Source organism: Varroa destructor, unplaced genomic scaffold (genome assembly GCF_002443255.2).
Source record: "Varroa destructor unplaced genomic scaffold, Vdes_3.0 BEIS01000005.1, whole genome shotgun sequence".
Lineage (NCBI taxonomy): Eukaryota > Metazoa > Arthropoda > Arachnida > Mesostigmata > Varroidae > Varroa > Varroa destructor.
Window position 1 is genome coordinate 20,937,112 of NW_019211458.1, and position 26,617 is coordinate 20,963,728.

At 40.3% G+C, this 26,617-nt stretch overlaps 2 protein-coding genes and 1 long non-coding RNA gene across 10 annotated transcripts in view; 1 reads left to right on the forward strand and 2 right to left on the reverse strand.

Annotated features, from left to right (window-relative positions):
* Positions 1-1,152: 1,152 nt before the first annotated feature.
* Positions 1,153-19,384, reverse strand: LOC111252041 (nicotinamide N-methyltransferase-like). 4 transcript variants are annotated; one of them, XM_022809374.2, is made up of 5 exons: positions 19,081-19,384; positions 17,605-18,642; positions 7,050-7,574; positions 4,727-4,998; positions 1,153-2,385 (listed from the first exon to the last, which is right to left on the reverse strand). In XM_022809374.2, exons 3-5 carry the CDS (start codon positions 7,571-7,573, stop codon positions 2,207-2,209), a joined length of 975 nt encoding a protein of 324 aa, XP_022665109.1. In that variant the 5' UTR covers position 7,574; positions 17,605-18,642; positions 19,081-19,384; the 3' UTR covers positions 1,153-2,206. The 4 variants fall into 4 exon arrangements, with proteins under 4 accessions (XP_022665109.1, XP_086846881.1, XP_086846880.1 ...); XM_086990755.1 differs by lacking the exons at positions 17,605-18,642; positions 19,081-19,384 and adding an exon at positions 14,879-16,309; XM_086990754.1 differs by lacking the exons at positions 17,605-18,642; positions 19,081-19,384 and adding an exon at positions 14,409-14,549.
* LOC147755415 (uncharacterized) lies at positions 5,707-14,864 on the forward strand. Its single transcript, XR_015328887.1, has 2 exons — positions 5,707-6,151; positions 13,550-14,864. It is a non-coding gene; the product is annotated as an uncharacterized LOC147755415 (long non-coding RNA).
* Positions 19,385-23,183: 3,799 nt separating the features above from the next.
* Positions 23,184-26,617, reverse strand: part of LOC111251811 (transmembrane emp24 domain-containing protein 7-like) — a 154,496-nt gene continuing 151,062 nt past the window's right edge. For all 5 annotated transcript variants that reach the window (XM_086990743.1, XM_086990745.1, XM_086990746.1 and 2 more), the window contains 4 exons: positions 25,086-25,451; positions 24,508-24,718; positions 24,065-24,268; positions 23,184-23,769 (listed from right to left, as the gene is read on the reverse strand). In XM_086990743.1, the coding sequence (XP_086846869.1) occupies positions 23,645-23,769; positions 24,065-24,268; positions 24,508-24,718; positions 25,086-25,451 (906 nt within the window). In that variant the 3' untranslated portion in view covers positions 23,184-23,644. The remainder of the gene's footprint in view (positions 23,770-24,064; positions 24,269-24,507; positions 24,719-25,085; positions 25,452-26,617) is intronic.

Sequence of the window (26,617 nt, forward strand, 5' to 3'; positions counted from 1 at the left end):
ATTAGTATATTGGAACGGTACTTTTTTAATAAAAGAGTCATTCATCAGGATAGGGCGGACATACTAGCATGGTGGAATGCAGGATCTGACCGTTATTATCTGCCAACTCATTTATCTGTTTAAAAAAACATATTTTCTCATTAGCTGCGAGAAATATCTATGTAGGGTTTGACTCTCTCGTCGGAAGCGCTCGAGGCGCGGGCATATGTTACGTAAGGCAAGATTACCAATGTTGATATGCGTGTGTATATCATGCGTAACAAAGTAAATGTTCGATGATATTGCATTTTACTCACTTATCACCTGTTTTCGTCTTTAGATATTTACATGTTTGCCTCTATTGTATCGCTTTCAGAAAAGTTCGACTTGAAAGAAGATAGAGTACAAAGTAACAACGAGACCAGGCAAATTAAAGCGAGACTTTAACGAGTAACGTCAAGAAGCGCCAAAGCCAATCATAACGGGAGCCTCTGGTTACACACTCGAGTAACTTGAGGTACTAGCACTTTTGACACGATCGAATCTGCCAATAAGTCTATATGCCCGACCGAAGCAAGATACCGATGATATCATTGAACTAAATGCTTGTGCGGAAACACTTGAGGTTTATGTTATTAAACGAACAGACTTTTATTTGTGGTTGATTTAAGTGCGTTATTACAGACTCATTCTGACCGGTTTTGAGAGCTAAAGGATAGCTGAGAGTCAAAAGTTACTTCACATTTTTCGTTCTTCTCATTTTATCCATACAAGAAAAGAGTTGATGTACTCGTATTCTATAAAGAGTAGATAGCTCACCTTGGACGGAATAATCAATGGACAATGTTTTTGCAAAGTAGGTTCTAGGAGTTTGTTCAAAATAGGCTAAACAAGTTACTGACCTCCGAATGAGCTACGCTTGATAATACCTACCAAAGTATGAAAAAAAATGTTTTGCGTTGCCTGTATATTTCGTCTATTTAAACACTTACATGGCTATAAACCCATTTTTTTTTACAAATATTGTAAGCAGAAACCCAAAGGCTTTTGAAATCAACAGATAAACGAGCAACAACAACTTCATTATTTTCACGCTCGAATAGGCTCTCCTATTCAACATAGTAGAAATACTATACCTAGTTTTATCATACTGTTAAATAATAACTGCTTGCCTACTTTATAATCAACTAATTTTTGTTAGACAAAATTTATATGTACAACAATGTATAACACTGTTGATTAAATTTCCTGGAACAATTCCAGATAATGCAGCCGTGAACTCAGGTTCCGTTTGCCTAATATATTTTTATTTTTTGTGATTTGAAATCCGATATGATCAACTGTATAATATTATATGTCCGACGTGTCCTAGGTTGTATTGTCTTTATGCAGCACTTATTCACTTAGTAAGCAAATTAATGAAGCAGCTTAACAATGCAATTGAATATGTACACACACGATTGCTGTTACATGTTAAATTACAAGTTGTATCATACTCTCCCTAAATTTTTTTTTCTCTCTCTTCCGCTCTGGGAGTAGAGCTTACGTAGTAAGGTTTCTCTTCTCATATAAGATATGATCCAGCACTCGACACATATTTTCTTCACTGAATAATCTCTTTTAGCTCAGAGCGTATCTCTAAACTAGCGGATGAATAATTTATTCGTCTTACTGAAATAACTCTTACTATTTACTCATCATTGTGACGTGTCTATATCAACATACAAACCATTAATAGCCACTTACCGAAAGTTGATTAGCTGCTTTTAACGAACGTGTCTATAGGGATAGCGATTAGTTAATTGATGAAAAGTCTAATGTGTGCTCCTTGAAAGCAGTGAAATACACTATATATTAAACATTAATTTATACATGTATGTTTAGATATGTAAATTTTTTAATGGATTTTTAGTTATCATCCTAATTCAATGAAACTTTATCTCTAGTGATTTGAGTGAATTACACAACTTTAATGCACCCCACATTTCGGGGCATCGTCAAACTATAGTCATACAGTGGGCATATTCCAGCAACTCGTCATGTAAGAAGCCAATACAACAAGGTACGAAACATGATATTTTAAACTGATAATATAACGTGCAGTGTAGTGTAAAACGGGACAACGTTGAATAAATATGAAATATAGCACGTAGGAAAAGCTGAAAGCGATAAGCTGTTAGAGCAAACAGGTTGAAATAGTCTTTGTCCTAAAGTGATCCTTCGTTGTTCACGTTGGGATTGGCATCACTCGCTGGGCCACAATGCAGAAGGCGCTTTCGAAACGGTCACCATAAACGTGGCCTTGGTTCCTAAGGTGGCGGAACGAGTGTATCCGCAGGCCGGCATTATCCATTGCCCGGGTTACCATATCGTCAGTGAGTGGCAGACAATCGAAGGTTGTTTGGCCTGTAATATTATAGTGTATTGGTGATTGAATTAGAGCAAAAGAAGAAACGAAGTAGGCTCGATGTATTAGCATTGATTGGTTGTATTGACAATTGACTAGCTTTTTAATATGTTATGTGATGATGAACGGACTGCTCGTACCTTGCTGTTCGCTAGAGATAAAATGGTTAATGGAGCTCCTATATTGAGCTCGTTGAAGCTGTGACGTAACTACAGGTAAAACAAATTCTACGTTTCATAGAACATAAATATTGCTTGCTCTTAATGCACATAACAATTGAAACAGAAATTGACGAGGTTTGGAATTATATATTATTGTTTACTGATTCTTTGACAAACCTACTACACCTGCCCAAACCTACAAACTATGAAATACTATTTCTAATTAACTAAGCAATATTTTAAAATACTATTTGGCGAGTGTATTTGAATGTGTGTGTGTGTGTGTGTTTAATATACGTAAGCATGGTTACCGAATTACTTTTTTGACGTCTAGCAAAATCTGAAAATTTTTCAAATAAAGAGCTTCCTTATCCTTTTCCTAGTTATTATTGCCAATAGATGCCAAAGGTAAGATTGTCCTCAATGACCCAATATACTAGCTGTAAGATCGTTCTCGAGCTGCAAAAACAACAGGTAGCTGTACCATGCAATATCTATATATCCACAACTCCAGCGTTAAACGAATAAAGGATCTCCGCCATTCGATAATTACAGGGTCAATACGAGTCATTGTGCTCCCACGTATACAATTCCTTTTATATCGTTTTCTTTTCTTCATTTCTATATATGAATGACACACTGTTATCTCTATCTGACAGCAGAATATGCTTTACAATTTCATAATCAAGTGGTAGCAATAATAAAAATGTACTGCCCATTCGTTGTTTTAATTTAGCAACATGTCGCCTGTAATATTTTGATTTCGCTACCCAGGAGTGACTTCCCTTTGTTCGATCACGATCTGTCCGACATAATACGTTGCAACCTTTCGTTTGCAACTCTAGCCCTAAATATCAACAAACTGTCTTATGCTAAGCTCGCTCGTACTTCAGTAAGCACGCAATGGCTACTATAACTGACCCATAAAGAACGACAAAAAGGGGCCCTGTTGTCCAGTGTTGGGGGCACGTTTTTAAACACGTGCTTTGAGATCAACTTCCCAAATAATTGTGCGACACTCGATGATCGTTTGCTCTTTGCTCATTTTTAACAGTAAGGTTCATTCACTATATATCTACGAATGAATTTGTGAAGATCATTTCTCGAACATTCTATGTAGTCGACAGGGCACAAGTGTGCCGTGTGCACACTGGATCAAGGTGACGGCTAAATACCAAAGTCAAAGACCCTGCAACGGCCTGCTTCAATCAGAGACAGATCACAGAAAAAACAAGAACCGTTCGCTGCATATGGATGATGCGACAGCTAATCATTGTTGACGGCAATCACTTATTAATAAGTGCTCTTCAATCGCATCTCGGCTATCCGAATATCTTTTTTACGGCGAAATACGAAACAGACGTAAAACGTATATCGTTGGACTGAACAACAACGAGACGTTAGAAATGTGTACTTCCTTCGATGGCAGCGTCGGCTGGCTTAGCTAATAAGACGCAGTAGTTGACCAAAAATGACGATTTGCGCTGGTTCGTGGGAGGGTCCATTCACAACAGAAATCTTCGACGAATCGTAAGCATTTTCTTTATTGAAGAGAAATTATGAGGTATATCGAAACTGGTACGAATGTGGTATGATACGATCGAAGTTGAATCCAAATCACATCTTTTTATACAGTGGCGATATCTTAGTGTACATATTGGATCCTGACCGTTCAAGCATTTGCTCACAATGCTAAGCAAAGCATCCTGATCACTACATTGTGCTTATGGACATGCATGATTTGTATTTCAGTGTGAAGTAGAGTGGGCCCCATGCTTACCTCAATTGCAAATTTCATAGGGACGTATTGACTTAATGCCAAAATTGTGATTCAATGATGTTCTGTCCCGTTTTAGAAATGTTTGTTTACTTTGACATCTTTGTAATTGAGAACATTGCAAAATTGTACTGTGGTCGCAAAAAAGACTATCTTCTTTATTCTAACGTGTGGAATAAGCAAACATCTAAACAGGACATACAAAGCAACCTACTTTAACTGGTTAGTTAAAGAAAAATCTTGTTGTACTCAATGATACTTTATAATTAGACAAGATAACTATTTCTTTCGTCCATGAGCTTCTGATAAATGCATAATTCATGTAAAAACTTAGTGCCCAGACCTCTTTGCTATGTAAACGGCGGCAGCTATGACGTAGCACAAGGCTGTCTTCACACGTACCAATTGTATAGCCAGTCGTTCCAGTGAGGCCACATTGCACAAAGAATCCGCTTGGTTTGAGCATTTGATGGGCGATCTTCCAGATCGCGTTTTCGTATGTCGGTACATCGAGACATGCGGCCTCCAGGCAAGTTGACGAAACAACGACATCAAATCGAGCGTCGTTTTGACTTTCCTGAAGGATGTACGGCGCGGTCACGTCACAGCGGCACGTTTTGCTCACCGAATCCTTCGTTCGCCGGATGATCTCGTAGCCCCCATCACGCATATTACTGTGAAGAAAGCCAAATCAGATATTTGTGGGTATCTGAATGATCGATCTACTCCAAAATTCAAAATTGAAATTGTACTCCAATAAAACCTCTTTTCTCATCGGTTGTTTTGCGTTGCTTAGTGAAAGTTCAACCACAGTACGACATCAGCAAATGACATAAAACTCTCCCATACACATTTACCAGTGCATGTGTGCCAACTGTACAGATTCGATAACCGGTGTAGGCCTCGAAAATTTCACTATAATTTACTACAAAACTAGCTATCGGCTATGCTACGAGAGGAACGAGGGTCACCGCTGCATTAGTACTATTAACTAAAACAATATGTAAAATACACACATTTTATTCTACTGTTGCATTTTGGAACTGCAAGGTGCATTATCACCGTGTGCCGCCCAGGGAAGATGGGTTTTTCGCTTTCAACAAAAACGGTTATTGAAGCGGTTTCACTTGGTTTGAAACATATTCTGTAATTGCTCCTGCCAGCGTTAATATAATTTTTACAGGTACGTAAAAGTCCACTTCTTGTCGTACGATAAAAAAATAGGCAGTTTATCATAATAATTGTACGCATTTTATACCATAAAAACAAAATTTTTCACGTAGTCAGGCAGAAAAATTAAAATGGTTATTTTAACGATTTTGTATATTCAAGCTTGAAAGTCCTAGATAGTACAAGCAAAATTCATAATTGTTGATGGATGATCTAAGGCCCAGATGTGTCTTACCATATACGGCGCCTTTCGGAAGAGTGCAAGATGCGCTTCCTTCGCGAAATAGCATACTTAGTTTATTCCGAGACTTCACACAGAGCAATGTCAGATACGAAAGTAAACTTGACAGTGAAATATATGACACGTGGACAACGTGTCCTTTGAATGGACCAGTGACTGGGCCTATACACATTGAAAAATATATGCTCACTTCTATTCCCTACAAAAAGCCTAAATAGCATAATAGAATAAAGTACGGGACGGTGTTACACATCGATACTTTTGCCATCTAGTATCCCCTTAATCTAACACTAAATTAAAACGATGTTCATTTTAGGAGTGGCTCGCCACTGCCCCCGCGTTACCTCGCTCAGCACCGTCAGGGTCACGTCACGACAGATACTCGACTACGTTGTTAAATTTCGCGAAAAAATGCAGTGAGTACAAATGACGTTATCTTCATAATGGTGCTTATGTCCTCTGCACTCCCTCAGTAGAGTCTTTTCATTCTTCCTGTATTTAGCGTAAACACACATTATAGACTTATTGCAGTGGCCTGCAAGGTCGGAGCTTTTCAGCTTACGATTATGTAGAGCAGCGCACCATACACATAACACATACATCCGACCCACAAATGCTCTGTGCCGGCTTTTTGACAGGCGAGCTGCACCTCAGAGAACCTAGCTAGAAGACACAGGTAATCGCTGCAGGCAAAAGGTAACAACCTTGCAAAGGCAGCAATTTGAATATGACTTTGCTGAATCAGTGTCTCGACGCTTACGTGCTATCGTAATTGTGTTGGCTGTAGCAGCGCGCTCCGAAAGGCCAATGGTCCTGGTAAGTACGCCTATGATATATGTGTTCTGTAAGCTGGCCTTAAAACGGCCTTGAGGGCGTGGTCAGCGATGTTTTCGAGATTAAGTCGTTTCAGTCGGTCGTTGACATAACTACACTTCAACCTGTTACATGCGGTTTGCTTGTGTACAGATACAAGATATATCGAGGTCTGTCTCGACTACCAGAGCTTTTTGGGAGGCTGCAATGTAGTGTAATGATCAGGCTATCACACCATGATGGAAACGTGAAAGTATAGCAGTCGTTGCATGAAATGGGTTCATTGACCGGTTAGTTGACCGAGTGTTATTACCGTAGGAACTCAGAAATGTAGAGAATCATGTTAATTAATTGCTGCATAGGGTGCAGTTATTGCAATTTCCTATACATCTGATATACCGTTTATTATTGTCTCGTATTGAGCTTTAAAACAGGAATAAGCGGATTAATTATTTATTAGCATCGTTTTTTTCATTAGTTGCTACGTGTTAATTGTCTTACCTCTTATTTTCGAGGGATGATACGATCTGGGCGAGGAAGTTGATGTCAAATGCATCAGCCATATCGTTGCGCCACTTGTTGATCTCAATGAGGTTTGCATGCGTGAAGTCTGCCATAACGATGTTGTGGATAAAGGCAGAACCACTTAGCGACGCATAGGCCGTTGGACCACAGCCAAGATCGAGCATTTTTAGGTGATCAAAAAACTCGACATCCGGATATCGATATTTTTTTGCCTCGTTCTGAAGCACCTTGGAATAGTGGCCATTAAAAAAGTCATGGAGGCACTCAAGGAAGAATCTGTGCACGGAACCAAACTCACGCATCATATGCTGGTAGAGGACCGCGTTAAATTCTTCTCGGTACCTTCGGCGCAGTTCCACATACACCTTGAATTTTTCGACAGGTTCCACTGGAGTAGCAAGATGGCTCTTCAGCTGCTTTTGACGCTTCAGCGAATTGGCCCTTTCAAGCGACGATGATTCGCCAAACCTAACCATCTTACCACTTGCGCTGCGAACCATTCTGAAAGATTAGCAATTACGCCGGGAACAATAGAATGCACGTAAAGAATCTGGTCAGTATAACACGGTAATATCACGCAAAGCTTAAGCAGCAGCACAACGTCTGTTCGCTTAACAATCTTTATTGTCTCTCTTGAAGAAAAGCCTATGACAGAAAAAACGTCACAAGGAGTGTTTTTCTATTCTACCAACTCCACGGACGTGCGTTCGTATCTGTTGCAGAAAAGTTTTCTTGCACTTTTTGAATATTCTATTCTATCCGTACAATTCACTCACAACTAGCTAGCAACGTAATGGGCAGTCCAATTTAACGACGGGAGCCGCGATGTTTTGGCATGTCGAGGAATTCCCACGCCGAAATGGACTCGAAACTTCGAGGTCTACCAGGTACCACTTCGCCAGTCAGTAGAGAGGGACCGAGGAGTAAGGGGAAGCCGGCCAAGAATCCAAGAAGAAAACCGGAAAGTGATTCGTGCAGACATGCAAAGTGAAGGAAATCCTGTATCACTCTCTGTCTTGACGCGCGCAACGGCAAGGAACGTTTACAATACCCAGCACGACCGTAATGTGTATTCATCATTTACACTGCGTAACGCGGCATTATGTTGGCAGCGTTTGTTGTAGCTACTATAAAAACGAATCAGTTCTAGTCTTTTCTTTCTAGACCTTTCAATGCCTCCCTCCTGCACAGTTACGTCCACTCCATCAGTTTCTGCGTATCTATTTCTGCCGCTATCGCTGTCGCCTTCTTCGCGATCAGCCTTCCGCTATTGCCGATGGCACGGAATCATTGTCACGAAGACCATTCGAACTTATCAACTGGTCCGCGAGCCACTCAAGAAGAGCAAGCGGCTTATTTTGTAGTGTCCACTGTTGTTTTGTGCCGTGCCGTCTTGTCTATCCGAACGCTTCCTTTCTCGAGTTACCTCTTTCCTAAGACTGCGGGATCTATTTGCTCGACCGTCAAGATCGAAACTGAGAACGATAAAAGCTACAGCCGCTGCCAGGTGCCTGCATTCGTTCAGTTATACCTCGGATGTGTAGAGCTGCTGGTGTTATTGGTATTGATATCTTTGCGTATAGCGTACGACAGTGGCTGTACAGCCTGCCTGTCCATAGCACACTGTCTGTCTCCTCGATTGTGTATGTGTATGGGACGATTACTGCGCCGCAGTTTGTATATATGAGTGACCAAATGTACGTGCATCTATGCAGCCTGCTCTCGCAAATGTATGCTTTCGTGTGTCTGTATTTCACGAGCTTCTAATCATTGTTTGGTATAATGTAACTGCGTGGTGTGGTTGTGGATACTAGTACACTAGTAGCTGCGAAAGTCGCATTCTGACATTACGCCTGTTCGCAGAAGGCAGGCCTGATCTATGCTTGCCCACACATTCGACTGCGAAGCTGGGACTCGAGCCGACTAAATACGTGCTTTCCAGGCTCGTTGGTCCAGTCATCACGTCGCCTACTGGCAACGGCGTTGTTTTAGCTGTTGTACAATTAGCGCCGTATCACTCACTACGGTCTGATAGTGAATGAGTTGCACCCGCGAGAATCACTCAGAGTGGGCAGAAGGACGTTACGCAGACCAATATACATATGAAGAACATACGCACTTATACGAGACATCCGACACACGGGATGGCAAGCGGCAGGAGTCAGACCATACCGGTAACAGTGGCTGCAATTGCATCGGCAGCGAAACTTCTATACTTAAGAAAAGCGATGTCGTGCGCTATTCGCCTGCTTGACCTTGGTCTACAAGACAACGCGACAGAGATAAAAGGGCGTCGTACGGGGACGCCTGGGTGGCGTCAGCGGTAGCATCAACCGCGGCTGTGGTATTAGTGGCAGCTGTCGCAATGACAATCATAGCGGGCCGACGTCGCGTATTGAATTGAGGATGATTTCGTACTAAGACGCTACTACGAGGATATGGACGGGGGAGTTTAGCACCAAGGGACTACGGCTACGGCTAGTTCGTTGGGCGCAAGAGCTATAACTTGGGCATTAATTTATAAAACGCAACGTATTGTGAGGAAGTGAGTTTAGTCTTTATTCAAGTGAAATTGCTGCTTCCGTGTCGTGACGCAAATTAAGTGCCAATAGCATCGCGTGACGATTATGTCCAAGTATAGGTTGCAGCTGTCAGCGGAGTTACCGGTGGGACACTGCTGTTACTGATAGTTAGTTAATTGGGTAGTTGTATTACTGGATCACTAGTGCTGTTAATAAGTCCAGTTCTTTCTGCTGTCAGGCTCGCTCAAGCTGCTTATGTCTTCAGCTACGAATTTCTAAACCGATCGTGTAGGCTTTAAACTGAGATATATATACACATATATGTGATCGATGTCTTTGCACAGCTTATAAAAAAAAAACGATGAAATGCTCAAGCCACTTCCGAAGGAAAGAAGCGTGAAATGTATCTAGACTCAATATTTTGGTTTACGCTTTTCGAAAAATAATCGTAAGTAAGCTTGATATTGTCAATAGGCACATAATCCTTCAGTGTTCCAAATTTCTATTTGTTTTAACTGAGCACATTAAAGGGTTTAATTTCAAATAGTCGTCTTATCTAGTCGAGGGACGAGAAGTTTTTCAAGATAAAAACTTGAGACGAATAGTGGCTACCGTAACTAGGTCGTTCCATCAGCTGTCATAGCCTACTAGCGAATGACAATGACCTCAGTTTATTTGAAGCAATCTGTAGGGTATTCAGGTCGCTTTTGGAAATCGGTACCAGAAGGTCGTACCGCAGGAAATATGCGAATTCGCCCCCGTAGTATAAGGACCCTTGTGTGTAAGTCCGGTCAAACTCGAACATCTCAACTAGCGCCTGGCAAATAAACGACCACCCTCAATTTCTAAAGGTTCGACGTTGAATAACACGTTTTAAATACGTTTGCTATATGGCGCCGTTAGTACTTAGGCTGTCATTTTTTTCCCAACAGTTTGTTCTTGTCTGCAAAAAAACTATGTATCGCATTATAAAGCAGCTGAACACTTGACATTCGTTAGTCGAAACACTTGTGTCAATGCTTGCCATATTTCAGGACCTTCTATATGCTATTCGGCACTAATCCCTCGTAGAAAAGGCTTTAAAAACATAATGAGCTTTATGTGTCCCTTTCTGTGTATGCCTTCAATTTTACTTTCAAGCACCAGTAATCGGGTTTATTTTGATTGACATTGTAACTGGTGGCTTCAGTCAGTTCACTGAGTGTGGTGGTGATTCACTTCGTGGATTTAGGGGCCATATCCGTAACGTGTATGTAGTTACTGAAGTTTTCAGGCATTCTGTGAAGTTTCATCTGATAGCGGTGCGTAATCATTCTTCCCACATTCATTATTGCCGTTCATGATGTTCGTGCCATTCGAAACCCAACCTAGAAAAAGCAAAGTACCTGTTCTAAAGTATTGGCAAAACCACGACTGAATTCTTTTCTCCAAGCTCCGTGTAGTTTATACAATTCGTGGAGTTCGCTCAACCGTTCGACATACCGTTCTGTACACTTTTACCATAAACACATACCATGAGATTTTTCATTCGTCATTTCTCTTTCATTTTACTATGCCGGCCTAGTTTGGTTGCAATGCTATCAATGCCTAGCAAGTCATTGTTGAACACTGGACAGTGCTCTGCGCCGGTGTCTTTCCGGCCTATCAGATAGGCAGATAAAGCTTAACAACAGCAGAGGTTGCAAGATGCTTCCTCGAAAAAATCAGATGATTATCAACAAAACGGAATGAAGGAGAGAAGTGCGTAATATGTGTCTAATGAGTGTATAAACACTTTCACAGAATTCGAACTTGTCCATCCGAGACAAACCTACCCCACGGTTCAGTAGGCTTTTGAACAAATCAGATATTACTTGGTGACGTCGGGCCTTGAGGACCACCTTTTTCGGTCTCAAAACGAATCGAATTGGGAGGATGATGCCTCTAAATGATAACGAAGAACGTCAGGCTCTTCCTTATCGCCACTATTCGCCTGTTGTCGTACCTGCATTCATGTGTGTCTGTAATCATTCGTTGTCTGTGCATGAATGTGTGGGTCTAAGTAAATAGCTCAAGAGAGTCTAATCGCGCCCCAGCTACTGAGCGAACGCATCGGAAGCTCATGGGTTTTTAGCGGTTTATTGCAGCTAATACTCGACTAGTGCGTAAATACCACTATCTCTTGTACTGGCAAGTAGTGAGCAAACGGCAAGTAAACAAGTATGCACATGGTGCGCCTTGCCTCTCTGAGAAGGTGTCCCAGGTGGGTCATCTACTGAAAGACTGGAAGCACACTGGTCACGGTCGAAATGGCAATAAAGAGACAGTGGCAACAACAATATAACAGATAACTTTGTACAGTGATTCTGAAAGCTGGGATATCTTTGGTTACGATTGTCCCAGTAATTATTGAAATCATAGTCCTCAAAAGAAGTGGAGCAAACGTCAAGAGATTCTTCGCTTGTGCAGTATTCGTTAAGGTATACGAGTAGTTTTTATTTTTTTTTTTGGGAAACACGACTGCTTAACGTTTTCGTTTTTTTGTCCGTATACACTTTGTTACTGACATGAAAATCGCTAGAACTGTGGCTCATACACGCTCTGCATAAAATCATTGCAGAAAAATATTATATTAAATGCTGATAATGACATGACCAGTAAAAAGTTACAGTTTAATTACAAACGTTTACCGGCCCAGGTCCTGTTCAGCTATAATTAATTTTTTCAACTTCGAACTCAATTTTTCTTTGAGAAACCAACCAATAAACAATAGACGATCCAATGATACTGACGTCTACGTTTCTAAGAGTATTTTAACATGCGACAGTTTGCCAATAGCTCTTAGGGTTGACTTGACAGGTTTTACTCTGTAATGTAGCCCGATTTTGATCTAAAATACATGATTATGTCATTCTTGCTCGACAGGCAGAAATTACATATTAGGAATGTTCTCAGTCTACCAGACTTAGATGGTGCTAATACTCGACTGTTTTTCTGGCTACTGTGCCTAATATTTTTTTTTTGGAGTTTTGGAGGGGAAAGCTCATTAACTCGCCGCTTCTTGCTCTCGTCGTATTCGTTGCTTGAATAGTTTTCCTAGCGAAAATACAAATATTGTCTGAGGTGAGCGACGAAAAGTGTATCCACAAAAACTGGCTGTGTGATAGTATACAATGCATTGAAAACAACTTGAGAGTTACTGAAAACAAAGTTTTTTGCTTCTATTGACCTCTCTTAATATGCGCAGTGCTGTTGTATACCAGGTTCTGCCTATAATTAAAAAATTTTTATTCCTCACTTCAACAGGGGAGAAATAATCTTTCTTGCTGATGAACGGAACAAGACCCATTGAAAACGCGTTTGCACATCAAAATGATAGAATAAGGGCCATGCCATCTGAAGCGACGAAGGGTATAAACGGGCCAGCCGCCGTATGATTTGGAGCCGCCATAACGTTTTGATCTTTTTTCCATTATACAAACAGGCTAAGACAGACAAAACATAAACGCCACAACAGAAACTTATACCAGGCAATTCCCTTCTGTATAGCGTGCGTCCCATATTTAAATTTTTATTAAGCATGGAGGCCTGGTATTCAAACGATAGGTAAAGAACTAATAAATGACAACTAATGTTGAAACAACGAATGCCAATGACTCAGACTCGAAAAGCAAGTTAAAATTAAAAAAACCGCGCTCCGAACATTCGGTTTAGCAACAGACGACTCACACCTAACGCAAGCCAATCGTGCTGTTCAATAGCCAACAAGCGCTATAGGTGCAGGGAGTAGTAGTGTTATAGAAGTATACTCAAAACGTAACATGAAACGTATCATATTTTCGACCCAACGAGGTCAACTTTGCGAATCAATAACGTCTACAATTTTCTCCGAAAAGCGAATTACATTCCTCGTTTTAGATACAATCGATCTATAGACATATAGCTCATCATAATTGTGTTAGTTTCATCTTGAAGTTTGCAGAACTCAGGCTACCGTCATCAAAGGTACAAGCGGGATTGGTACAACCTGATAGATGGCTGATAGCATGAAGTGCGGTATTACGACACATTCGATCAAGCAAGACTGGGTTAAGTTATGCAGTCAGATCATTTTCATCATTCTCACCGAACTTTATTTCCCAGCTAATGCGGTCCGTCACCAGTAAGTAAAAAGGTAACGGATGTACCACGAGGGAGATAAAATGTGTGAACAACGAACAGAAGCTCGTAGCTAACTACGTCGAGCGATAGTCTAAGTATTGTCGAAAACCAATAATCGTAACTTTAATGAATCAGCTGTGTACGTAGTTGATATACGTTCTCATGAAGTAAAAAACTGAGTAAGAGCATTCGTTTAATGATCATGTTTATTTATTTTGTTTCCTGTTTGTGCAGTACGCACTGCATTGGATTAAAGAATTTTGACGTATTTGCTTTAGGATCAGATCCAAACCTAACTTTTAGCTACCTAGATCATTTTAACTCAAACACCTATATTTTACTGTGGCTACTTTCGCTTAAAAAACCATATTTCGATTAAGGCAGCGTACAGTCTGCACTTACGTGTAGTCCAAACTATTAAAACACCACTAGAAAAAGTGGTGATTGTTTTTAAACGAAGGCAAAATTTCAACCTTGGTATTTTTTAACGTCCTTCTATTCCTTGTGGCTAGTTATCAAATCAATTGAGGTAGTATCAGCTACACTCAATCTGCAGCTATCAGTAACACTATTAATTTCTCTAGTGAATAAATAATAGAATTTCGGTCAAAGACGTTTCTCTACAAGTTAGCTCATATTCAAAACACACGTTATACAACATGAACAAACTTACCGCCATCGCGTATGCTATCACCAAATAGTTTTTTCTATCACTTAAGAGGCAATCCTGCAAATGACTTCGTCTATTGTGCTCGTCACCTCTTCCCTCTAGACCAACCCTCTGAAGTCCTCTACATCTTTCAAGTCCGCACAAAAACTAACTACACAGTAGTTCTAAAAGTTTTCGTGATTACACTTTCTTGAATGTACCAACCAGCGAGGCTGACTGAAATAAAATGCCATCGAACTATGGCCTTCCTCGTTGTCCTTCGTTTCGTCTACTTTGTCTTTTGATCCTATTGTCCTGCAACCGTCGTTCACGTATTGTCTGCTTTTGTCAACGAACAACAGAGGCAACACCAACTTAGTTTCTTAACCATTACTATCCGACTGTACTCCACCGAAGACAGATCTACCCGAACTGCAGCTTGTGCGAGTTTTTGCTTGACTACAACAAATACGGAATAAAGCCCTTGACAATACCTTCTTATTCGATTTCTGCTTCAGTCCTTCTGCAACAGCTGAGCGCCACTACAACTAGCGATCTGTCCGTTCGCGTTTTCGGTTGGTGGCAACCAAATCTCAGTGGGCAGCTTTGGCGTCAACAAAAAAGCGGGCTGAGGCGCGACGATGGATGGCCAAACGGCATAAGCGACAGCAACGGAGGCAACAGTAAGAACCGCCGTCGCCGCGCGTCGGGATGACCGGTCGCGACCACAACGTCGTTCAGTCATCAGCAATCAGCGACCACAACGTTGACGATGATACGCACCGACGTCAGCGGCGATGGCAACAGCGGGCACCAGCTATCGCAAACGTTACGGGCCAGGCATAACAATAACAATCAAATGCCGAGTGAGCCCTCTATTTTGTTGTTGTCGCTCCAATGTGTTTTCCCTTTTCTACGACGGTTCACAATCGCCAACCACTAGTATAGAGTTAATGCTCCACAGCTGAATCGTGGTGCTGCCGCACACCGTTGGCGCAATTAATTGCGCCGTCCGCATCGTTGCAGGCACCAATATCAACTCTTTTTGTGATCATAATCGCCACGTTGCCAGAGACGATCTGTGAACTGCGGCCATTCCTGTTGTTGTTACTGCTGCCGCTGCTGACTGGATATTGTGACTGTAATACCAGGCACAGTGAATTTTTCCGATAGAAAGGCGAAACTGGATAGAAAGGTGGTCGATAATTCCTATGGTTCGAATAGGACTTTATAGGACATGTACTTGGCGGGTAAGCAGCTATCCGTCAGTATCGGCTCTGGGTCCTTGGCCTCTTGTCGCCGGTATTTGCTCTGCCTGCATTTGGGCAAATCGTGCGCGACTCACGTTGGGCCGGGCGAGCTAGGAGTTGAGTGGACGTATGAGGCTAATGCCTGGCGATCTCCAAGGGAGAGAATTAAGGCGCTCTAATGGGTCCGCAACAAGGCGACTATATTTTCATTTATCTACAAAAAGGCGCTTGATATACGGTAAATATCTACAGCAGCTGATGTTGCGTAGATGCACGTAGATGAAGCTTTTAGTAGCAATGGTATAAGGTAAAAGGTTTTAGCCGAGGTAGAAAGGCTGCGCAGTCATTTAAGGTATTGCACTTACGACAGAGGACAAGTGTTGACATTTAGTTCAGGCTTTCGATATCCAAGCTAGTTTTAGAATCACTCTGAAGTAAATTCGCATCAATAAAAGGCAATGTTGATTTATGAGAAGCCTGCATTGAAAAAGTTCGATTTGTACGAGTTTTGTAAGACGCTGGGGGGATAAGTGAGCATGGGCCTTACAGGCCCAGAGTAGGGTCGAACAGGTGCCACCACTTAATACCTGTGTTACCCAGTTGAATAAAAAGGGATGATATTTTTATAAAACGCAATGTATAATTCCCCGACATCATGACTTGCACTAATTCGGTTTTTATAACTTTGAGCAAAAAAGCTTTCCCATATATAAGTTTTTCGACATAAAGTTTTTTCGTAGAGCCAAGCCGGCCACCAAAGTTAATCTAATCGCTGGAGCCGCTTCCGTAATCTTTTTTACATGGATACATACAAACTTTACTTACCCTGTTTAACCCCTCACTTTAAGACTCAAAAAGTGCATAGACATACATATACAAAATAGATGATAACCCATAATATATATATTAGGCAATATGATATTAGCCTTTCGTTATGAAGCGAACCTTGAATTTATATAATATTTTGTAAACTCAACAACCAAAATAACTAAATTACAGTTTTATAAACTGTCAACGAGCCGTAAGGTAATACTAGAACTAGTTCGAATGTCGTGAGGTGTGACAGCGAACATCTTGCTAGAATCTATTTAGCATTCATTTCCAAAAATGTCGAATAAGCCTATGCCAATGCCAAATTTTTTCTATATGCCGTAGAAGATGATATGCCCCGATGCTAAGTAGCCACGTCACAGATATTTTACCAGAAGGGACACTTTAATTACTAGTTTACTTAATAATAACTAGATATTTACCTCTTCTGGGTTATCTCAACAAAACAATTTTTTATTGATAACAAAATGTCCGAACCTGAGCATTTCTTATAATAGAACAGTATTTTAGCCCTGTCGCTCACTGCAAAATAAATGTGGTGACCTTGGAAAGATCTGACTTCGGGAGGTGCAGATGAAGAACCTAAAATAACGTAAATGTAAATTATTACCATTCTAACGCGATAAATAGTGTCGGTCTGTTCGAGCACTTGAACGACCTGTGATGTTTATCCATTGACTTGCGTAATGTGTTAGAACTAAAAGTTAACTTCTCATATGTACTTAGCCTTGATTCTAATGGGTTGAGCCTTCGATTTAACCAAAGTGTGCATTAAACCTATATTACTACCAAATGGAGTATAACATAGCTATATGTTTTTTCAACTTTGCCTTCAAGCGGACAATTCTAGCAAGGAAAGAGACCCGTATGTATATATATATATATATATATATATATATATATATATATAGAAAAATTTATATCGACATGTTCCTATATTTTTAGAATAGATCAAGACAGAACAAAATACGGATGGCCCAGCCGACCCCATACATAAACGATACCATATATAGATAGTGGCCAGTTTCTGTTTTACATACGTACACTTGGTACAGTCATTCGGGTACATATTCACCGTACTGCCTACTTACTCTATAAAGCCTTTTCAATCTATACGCAAAATAGAAGCACGCTAATACCTGGACCGGCGGGAGCGTTCTTCGCGGTGTATCGTCTTTCGCAATTTCCGTGACAGCCGAAAAAGGAGTGCTCCTACTGTACGAACTTATCTAGTAAAATCAAAGGTCACAGAGAGAGAGAGCGCTCTTCGTCACTAGCGTCGAAGACTGTAGCAGAAAGATGATTCACAGACACATATACGAGTCACCACCTGCTCTAGCGTCACTCTCAAATCTGTTAGAAATGATCCATTATCAAAGGCGGCGGCGGCGGCAACAACGCTCTCTAGCATTGCTCCCTACTTTCTACCCACAGAAACCAACGGTTGTCGGAACCAGAGAGCCCTCTCAAAGACTTAACGTTTGTAAAAATTCGATAGAGAGAGCGTATAAGTTGAAAGAGACGAACAAACAAATATCCACAGCAACGCTTGTGTATCGCTTACACGAATGACAGTACCAATTGCCAACAAACTGAGCACCATTGCAGACATCATTTAGAGAAAGGTGGATGAATGGGCGAGCCGTATTCCATACTTCGCCGCTATCTTTATCGTCGCTTTTCTGCTTTAGGTCGTTCTGTCTGTGTACCCCGCTAATCTCCTGCTACGATGTACTGCAGCGTAGTGGTTTAGTTTAGTAGCTTCTTGAAAATGGTCTTCGCACCAGAGCTGAACGGCGAGGAGGCCTTTAGACGGCCTTGGCGAGGGTCAATGAGCATAACGCACAAACACTGTTGGCAATGCTACCAAAGAGCATGCTACAGAGCTTAGCAGCAGTATGCCACGAGCGACTGTGTCCGATTTCACGCTGAGGTGCCATGAAGTTTCGCCTCGAAATGAAAGAGAGCTCAAGGACGACCAATCAATATGTACGCACATTGTCTGTACGTAAAGAGAAGAGCAGTAATGCCGAACAGCTGATAAAACCATGTCACTTAGCTAAAGATATAAAAAACCCTCAATCGTTTTGGGAACGACTATAGTGTTTAACACAAAATTGGATTTATAAGTAGCCGGTTTACTGTTAGAAAGCCTCCCACCTTAGATTTTACTTTCCCTGAAATAAAATTGCACGCAAAATACAACATGTTAGTAAACATCCACCGACAAGAACATATACAATATTAATATCATGTTTATGTTATTTCAGATTAGGCCCGTAAACAAATGATTAGGATATGTATTTAAATATAAACATATTTCACTGACTAAGCAAATAAAACAAACTCAGCAGATATATCCTATTTTATTTAGATTAACCTGGTCTATAAGTCCATCTTGAAAGTTAAAGATTGTGTTTTACGAGCTTGAAATCCGATTTACGCATGGTTGTGACCGCGTTATGCAATGGACGGCGATTAACATAATGAATCAAATTAATCTTCCTTTCAGAAAGCCTAAAATTAATTGCAGATGTTTGACATATGTATATGTATAATTTCCCTAGGTTCTTTGGTAAATAGTCGATTGTACATGTCTTAGAAGATCCAAATACCTGCAAAGCTCGACAACGTACGATAACTCCTTGTGGAACACCCTATAGTGGTGAAGGGTAATTTTGAAATACAAAATCACTTCTGCATCCTACTGGCAATCTTTGCTGCACCCTCGTTCGAAATGCTTTTGACTGTCACCTCGGCGCGAAAGCAAAAACTGCTTCAGGAACGGCATCGACATAATCCCGATAGTAATTCGGTGTACGGTTTTGCTAGGAAAAAGAATATTTGTAGATTGATTTGTACAACACCCAGTGCATGCGGAATTATTTCATTTGATTTCATCGTATTAACTGTATTGAAAAAGAAACAGTAGAATTACCAGCCTACTAGCTTGACAGACTTTTTTTTTTTTTTTTTTTTTAGAACCATAAGAAATGATTTAGTCCGAACGACTAGTCACGTCATTGTTTTTGGAAGCATGAGGGTTCTTTGTGAATACATGTAGTAAGGTAAATAATGTTGGGCGACTAAAAAATTACGTACTATTCCTCGCTGACTTCTGCTTCTGACCATAGGACGACTTAATTTAGACTACAGGCCGGTTATGGACAAGATAAAGGAAATTAATCTTCGAGGGTCCATTCTGATTTGTCATCATGAGACTACACCTTGGGATTTAATGATGTGAGAAAGACGCATGTTGTGGAAGAATCCAACAAAAAATACCAAAGGAAGAATAATTGACTGGTGGTAGAATAAATGGGATGCTTGACCCAGACTAGTCTTGGATGCGGCGCTCATCGATGTTATATCTATCTAATAGACCTGGCAGAAAAGTTATCTATCACTTGACGCAGATGTTTTCAGGCCATAAAACCTTTTAAAGCTACCTGCATAAGACAGATAAGGCATATTCAAGCAGTTGTGTGTTATGCACGGAGGAAACCTGATACACAGCCCTTCACACGTTAGCGGCATGTGCCACGCTTTCTCATGCCAGGAAGCATTTCGGTGAAGCAGACGTTTCCTTGGTGATGTAATGAAGAGCTTCATTCTGTTGCGGAAATGTTGGGAGTGAGGGTCGTTCTTAATTAGGGATGTCTTGAAGGAAAAAAACTGCCTTACCATGCTTTGCCTATAAAACATAGGGACGACTTCGATGTTTCGGGCTCAGATTCAGAGAATGTACGGAGGGTAAGCTCCTGCCTAGCGTATCAACTCATATGGCAAAGCCACCGTGTGAATAAGCGGTAAACATTATTCTCCAACAGAAGTTGTTTGTACCTGACTTAATGGTATTTCCATGTGTGTCTAGTGCCGTTTTTTACGCTGCAGCACGTTCATTTTTTTTGTTCTCATTTTCATCATAATAAGCATAAGTTTCAAGACTGCTACGCCAAAAACACTTTAAAGTTTAGAATTCCCGTTAAGAATTTCTCGTCCAAATTTCAGCCGCATCTTATTTCAACTTTCATACGCATACAGATGTTTTTATAAATATAGGGGTAAACAACTTGCTCTTTAACAGCGCCATGACAGCAGAAGCTGCAGTACACTTCCTGGTCAACTCGAAGTTGCAACTGTGCCGGCTTCTCCAGTAGCTTGTACGCACGAAATTTCGAAAGAGGTAAGAATGCTAATGGTTAAAATAAAGGCTGCCATCAAGTAGCATGAACTTGCCGCAGGACATATCGTAATAGGTCTGAATCTTGTGTACAAAACATTCCGTTTTATTCAGTGTCATCTGCGTAAGCGCCACAGTATCAGCCTTGATGAGCTGTCAACTGAATATGACTCGCAACCGAAAGTATTCGATTGTAATTAGCTTATGATGAATTACTTCTGAAGTAGAAACGTCTATATCAGAAAAGAAAAGGTTAAGAGAAAAACAAATAACGTTTTTCATACTGAACTCAGAGAGCGGCTTGTTAAAGCATGTGTGACACTTCGGTCACGAAAGAATCTCGGTCAACACTCATTCTCGACTAACCGGATGTATTACTTTGGTAAGCTGGATATAAAATTGCACCATTAATAATAAGCGATCATTTTAATGAAAGCTTGGCTATTAGCCGTTGTCGGTTTTGTATTCGATAATTTGCTTTCTTAGCGTTTCCGAGATAGATACCAGTATATCCTAAGCAAATTCTAAAGTAACTTTGCGTGTCTGTAGGAAACGGTTTTGTCGAACACTGCTACTATTCTGTCCACAAACTTTTGCGATCCAAATCACACAGCCTTCATCAAAAGAAAAAAAGAAAAGCAATAGTGCGCGGATTCATCTGGCGCGGAGAATTCGTTACAATGGTCCCTGAGCTACACATTAGTCAAGTTTTCTTTTTAGAACCAATTCAACACTATTGTTTGTGGCACTGAAAGAAAGCATCAGCCCTGTGTAGAGCAGCTTTGTTCACTTTATGTCGTGCAAGAGGCTGGCGCATTAGAATAAGCCTTATATGGCCTTGGCATCCTGAGTTTAGACGCAACTTTGCAGAATTTTCTTAGTTTATAACTTAGAAGCGCAAATGGCCGATTTCAGAGCGTCACAAAATGTCATTCCACAGTCGTTGAACGAACTCATAAGAGAAGGCAGAAGCATTCGGTAGTACAATATAGACGCTTTTAGGACTTACGACTACTTTATCTAGAACATCGAGAATTCTAAAGGGCACCCATTGGTACGCTGATGATACCCAAACGCTTATAGACAAACACAATGCAGTCTTATAGGCACATGCTCACTTGACAGAGCAGTGTTTTTACACATATGCAACCCCGTTCAGTGGCGGTTGACACAAGGCTTTCCGCTTTCAATAACTAGGGACGATGCATAAACTCATTTAGCATGATTTTCTCGCTAAGGTTGATTAGGACCCCTAGACATGATATTTCTAAGACCCGGATTGGGGGGGGGGGGGATATGTAGAGGACACTACGTAGAGGATAAGTGCCTTCGACACTTGAGACAAGTGGTTTGGTACCAATTGGGTGAATGAGAATGGGTGCTTTAATTGTTATGGTCTTAAAGTAAACGCTTAGCATGGAACAAGCTGTTTGGTACACATTAAACCTGGATAGGTAGCCGAAGAGGTCAACAAGGTGTGACAGTATTTTTCTCAACGTCAATAATGAATCCCTGTTCAGTCTTAGTTGCAATCTAAACAATAGAACCTACTGATAATATTTCTAAAAAGTACTAAAAAATAACATTAAAGGGCTTAAAAATCGTGAGGTCTTAATATGAGTAACGAGGTGAAAGAGGAATATTTAAGGCAGCTATCACTAGTAGTTTGCAGCGCGAATCCAGCGCCTATTTTGAGCGCAGTAGTATAATAGTTAGCAATGATGGCAACTGACAAATAAAAAATTATTACCAAGTTCATGAATAAACATCATTTTCTAAAACGGCTATTTAGTACATATAAATGTCATAGCATTGAGGACTTCAAACTCTTTTAATTTCCAAGTAGTATAATATTTCAGTTTTATGTGAGTGGTCAACGACTTCATCTTCTTAGTTAAAAATATGGTTGCATCAAAGGATATCACCGAAGATATTTAAAGTAGAGTGAATTCTCTTTAAATTCACTTAAGTTCTAATAAAATAGACCGGTAGGAAATGCAAGGCCGTGTTTATCAAGATAGATCTGAGTTATCTATCATAAAAACTCAAGTTGGTGGTGTTGTTTTGTGCCCATCTCTTTTGAAAATAGCTTAACTTCTGAAAAATAGAAGGGTAATAAACCTAACCCAAAATATTACTAACATCTCGGTTGAAACAACAACAACAATGAATGCCTTAATAACACGTACTAATAAATTTAATTTACGTCGTAGGATCTAATTGCTGAATTTTATTTCTTTTTTTTATGAAGAATATTTAAATATATAATTATCCAAATTAATATTTTCCTTATGTCAAGGCGAATATACGCTTTGGTTATGCGTTCCGCATTTAGCGCGTGATAACATGTTCTTGCGCCACTTTTCGCCAAAAAGATATGTATCTCACTCACGATCAGCTTTTACCTCCATTTAAAAGTTATTTATATATGAACAGAAATTTCATTCAAAGAAAACTTTTTGTTTGTAAGATGTGTTACCTTGCCAACAAGTAGCCGTACCTACCATCCGATGTAAACTCAACATCACGCCAGAATAATATTAAATAACGACTATTTATTTCCATTTCGTTGTTTAATTATATATCAACAAACGTATCTGTCGATTGATGGGACGAGGTAGAGTAAAACACCACGAGCTACCCACATTGCTGGCTAAAAATAGGATGTTACCTTCTGCACTTTTTTAAGTTGTACGTTAGGGGATCGTGTAGCTTATGGCGCTTCGTTACAGCCAGGCCGATAATGATGCCTGCCTCAGTTATGAGTTCGAACATTAGAGGCCGCACCGACGCCAGGGTGCGAATAACGGCATTATCTTGGTCCCCCAGCATTTCTCTACCAACTCCTTCACAATACCCTTAAACGTAACCACATATTATGCCATATAAATTAAATGTACATACGACTAAAGCAATCACGTTTTTACAAACCTTAAAATACTTGCACCAAGCTTCTAAGGCTTGTTCAAAACTGATAATAGATGGACTATGCTTAATTATTGCTGATGCTTCCCGCTCATTTGGAGGTTGTATCCGCCATTTTCATTAGGAACCATTGTGAAGTTGTCTGTCGATAGGCCAAATGGCCTGAGACACACGTTACCAAGCTGCTTAAGCATATCTGAAAATGGTAAAAATGACTTACTGATTTACTTACTTAAGGTTACTTATTAAAGAATAACAAGAAAAGTGATCAAGACCTCCACATTGAGAAGACACACACTCTACGTAAAATACAATTATGTGAAACTACTATCAACCCGATCTAAAAGCATCCGATAGTTGTCCGGGACCCAATAATACAAGTTCGGGCAATTCTTTTTAAACCAGGAAATTTAAAAATGTGTTTTTGAATCTCCACTATTGCTAAAAGGCAATTAAAAGAAACTGGAAACAAAAAGTAATTTAATGTTTACCTATCATGTTCCGCTTCATCTCTTCGTTTCGCACATGAATACGTTCTCGAAGTTCTCTTGCATTCGATATATAATCATAATGTTTGGGTTTCATTTCAAGCAATTTTTCGTAGTCCCGTAGTGCGTCGTCGAGGTTATCTAGAATTTTATTAAGACGAGCCCGCCGTTCGAGGGCTTTCAAGTAATCAGGGTCCAGCTCTAGAGCTGCAAATTAAAGGACATAAATTATCAGTTATGAAATCTGTCGTGAAATTCATCGATAGCGGTACTGATAGCTGCCAAATAAGTTACTATAGAATACTAGAGGTAGCTATTGCATGCTTTCCAGAGGCAGACCGCGCTGTCAATAATGAGAATGTGCTAACACAGTCATTGTTACTATTATTATTATTCATAACTGTCACATATTTTGTTTTTGTTAAGTAACTTTCCAGTTACTGTACCTCTGTTAAGATAAGGAAGCGCCTCCTTGTTGTTCGATTGTCCCATAAGAGCGGCAGCTTTGTTTGCAAGCAGCACAGATCGCAACTTCTCTTCTCGCAGGGGACATAGTTCCAGGGCCTCTGAATATTTTGCCGCCGCGTCCCCATAAAGTCCATTTTTATACAGATTGTTAGCGTCGCCTTTTATCTGTTGAGATCGTTTGTGTCGATCCTATCAAGCAATCACAAAATATGATCATTAGAGCAAAGTCATAACTTCATCATCATTAGAGGAATCAGCCCCTTCTAATAAAATTAATGTTAAAGGAGCTATCTCCGCAATTCTTGCATATAACAAATGACATGTGAAGGCATTTTAGAACATAGTCTTCCCAAGCAATTTTCACAAAAAAATGCAAACATCGCTCCTTCAAAGAATAATTGTGGAGAATCATTTTAGCCGGCTTTACTATGGTATTGAAATGATGATCCATGCTACAGTACTGTTACAATAGACAGGACATATGCTCCTGCACGATAGTGGCGGACGTGTACTTAACTAGCTCAAAAATTTTCTGCTTTGCAGAGCCGAGTTTTACCTTTAATTGTTCCTCGCTGAGACCTTCTTCTGTCGTTTTTAATTCCTCTTCAAATTCGGCAATCGGGTTTGTCGGAGGCTTACTTTGCTCGTTGGGGTTAGGTTCACTTTCAAATTTAGTTCCCGTATTTCTTTTGCTCCTAGTTTGAATCGATTGATCGCCATCTTCTGACGAACTCATGGCATTGCCACTAAGGAAATCATGGCTATCGACACTATTGTGGTTGTTTTCTGTACCGGGTTGCGTTGACTGATCGACTTTGCCCTCAACGCTGTCATTAAATAGATTTAACAACAACTTTTCTTTCATTTCGTCTGTGATCTCCTGAGGATCCTCAAGCTTCTTTGAGTCGGCCATGATCCGTCTCTGGAATAGTCAACACAGAATTGAAGCCCACCTAAGCTTAAGGTAATATGACATCTTTACAAGGCTAATAAGCTATTCATTGAATTAATTATAGCTTATATTGTATGGATACGTACAGATGGTACCAGAGAGTGCAATACTTAGACCTGAAGGCAGACTTAAAATGATATCCTCAACGGAAACAACTGCCAGCACAATTTAACTGTCTTTTTTTGTCTAATACAAAATTATAATATGGATGCTACGCTTTCACAAATAAATTGCAGGATAAGGACTGAAGCAGTTGATTCGTCGGTCGTTAGTCAAAGCGGCGACCTGATGTATGTCCATATTAAACGACAGTCGCGAAAGAATAGCTAACGAGAGTCATCTACTTCTGTTAAAAACTTTTAATTCCTGGAATATTTTAAACGATTTAAGGCTATTTGACTGAACGCGTTTCGATAATTTCCCTTTTTTTTTTTTCGAGTTGAGCAGTAAATGCGCGAGTCATCTTACCGAGGGTACCGACGTTTAATGGTAAACCTATCAAATTCGCTTGTACTATAGGAAAAAGGCAGCATGATCTACGTGGCTAATGCGCATCTCTCTAAATGCCTATGTATACTAACTACGAACGCGCGGCCACTGGTTCAAATTTCAGCGTCGGCAAATGGTTACTATGGCATGCTGTTGCCATGCTGTCCTATAAATTCATTGCAGAAAAATCCAGCAAAATGTAGCAGGTCGAATAAGCAACAACCAATGAAAATAAACATGGAATATAATACTTTCCATTGGGGCTGACACTTTGAGCCTTCTGTTCGCGGAAAGGAGCCTCGCTTATGCCGTGAGCCCCCTTCTAAATGACTCCCGTGCTAATATATCACGGTTAAGATCCGAGATGGTAGTCAAAACAAATCCGTACCTTTTAAGCAGGGTTCACGGTAGGAACGGTTATGGCGCTAATTAATCACATGGGCGTTAAATTTTACTATTATGTAACATCGTGATAAATATATAGACTTAACTAGATAAATAATCGATTTAATTCTCGACTACTAGACTACCTGAATAAGTTTGAAACGTCACCTACAGTGGAAGTTCACTCCTAATATTGCCCATACGTAACTAACTGGGGGAAGCATGTATGACACCATAAAATATGAACATATGCACTGTATCTG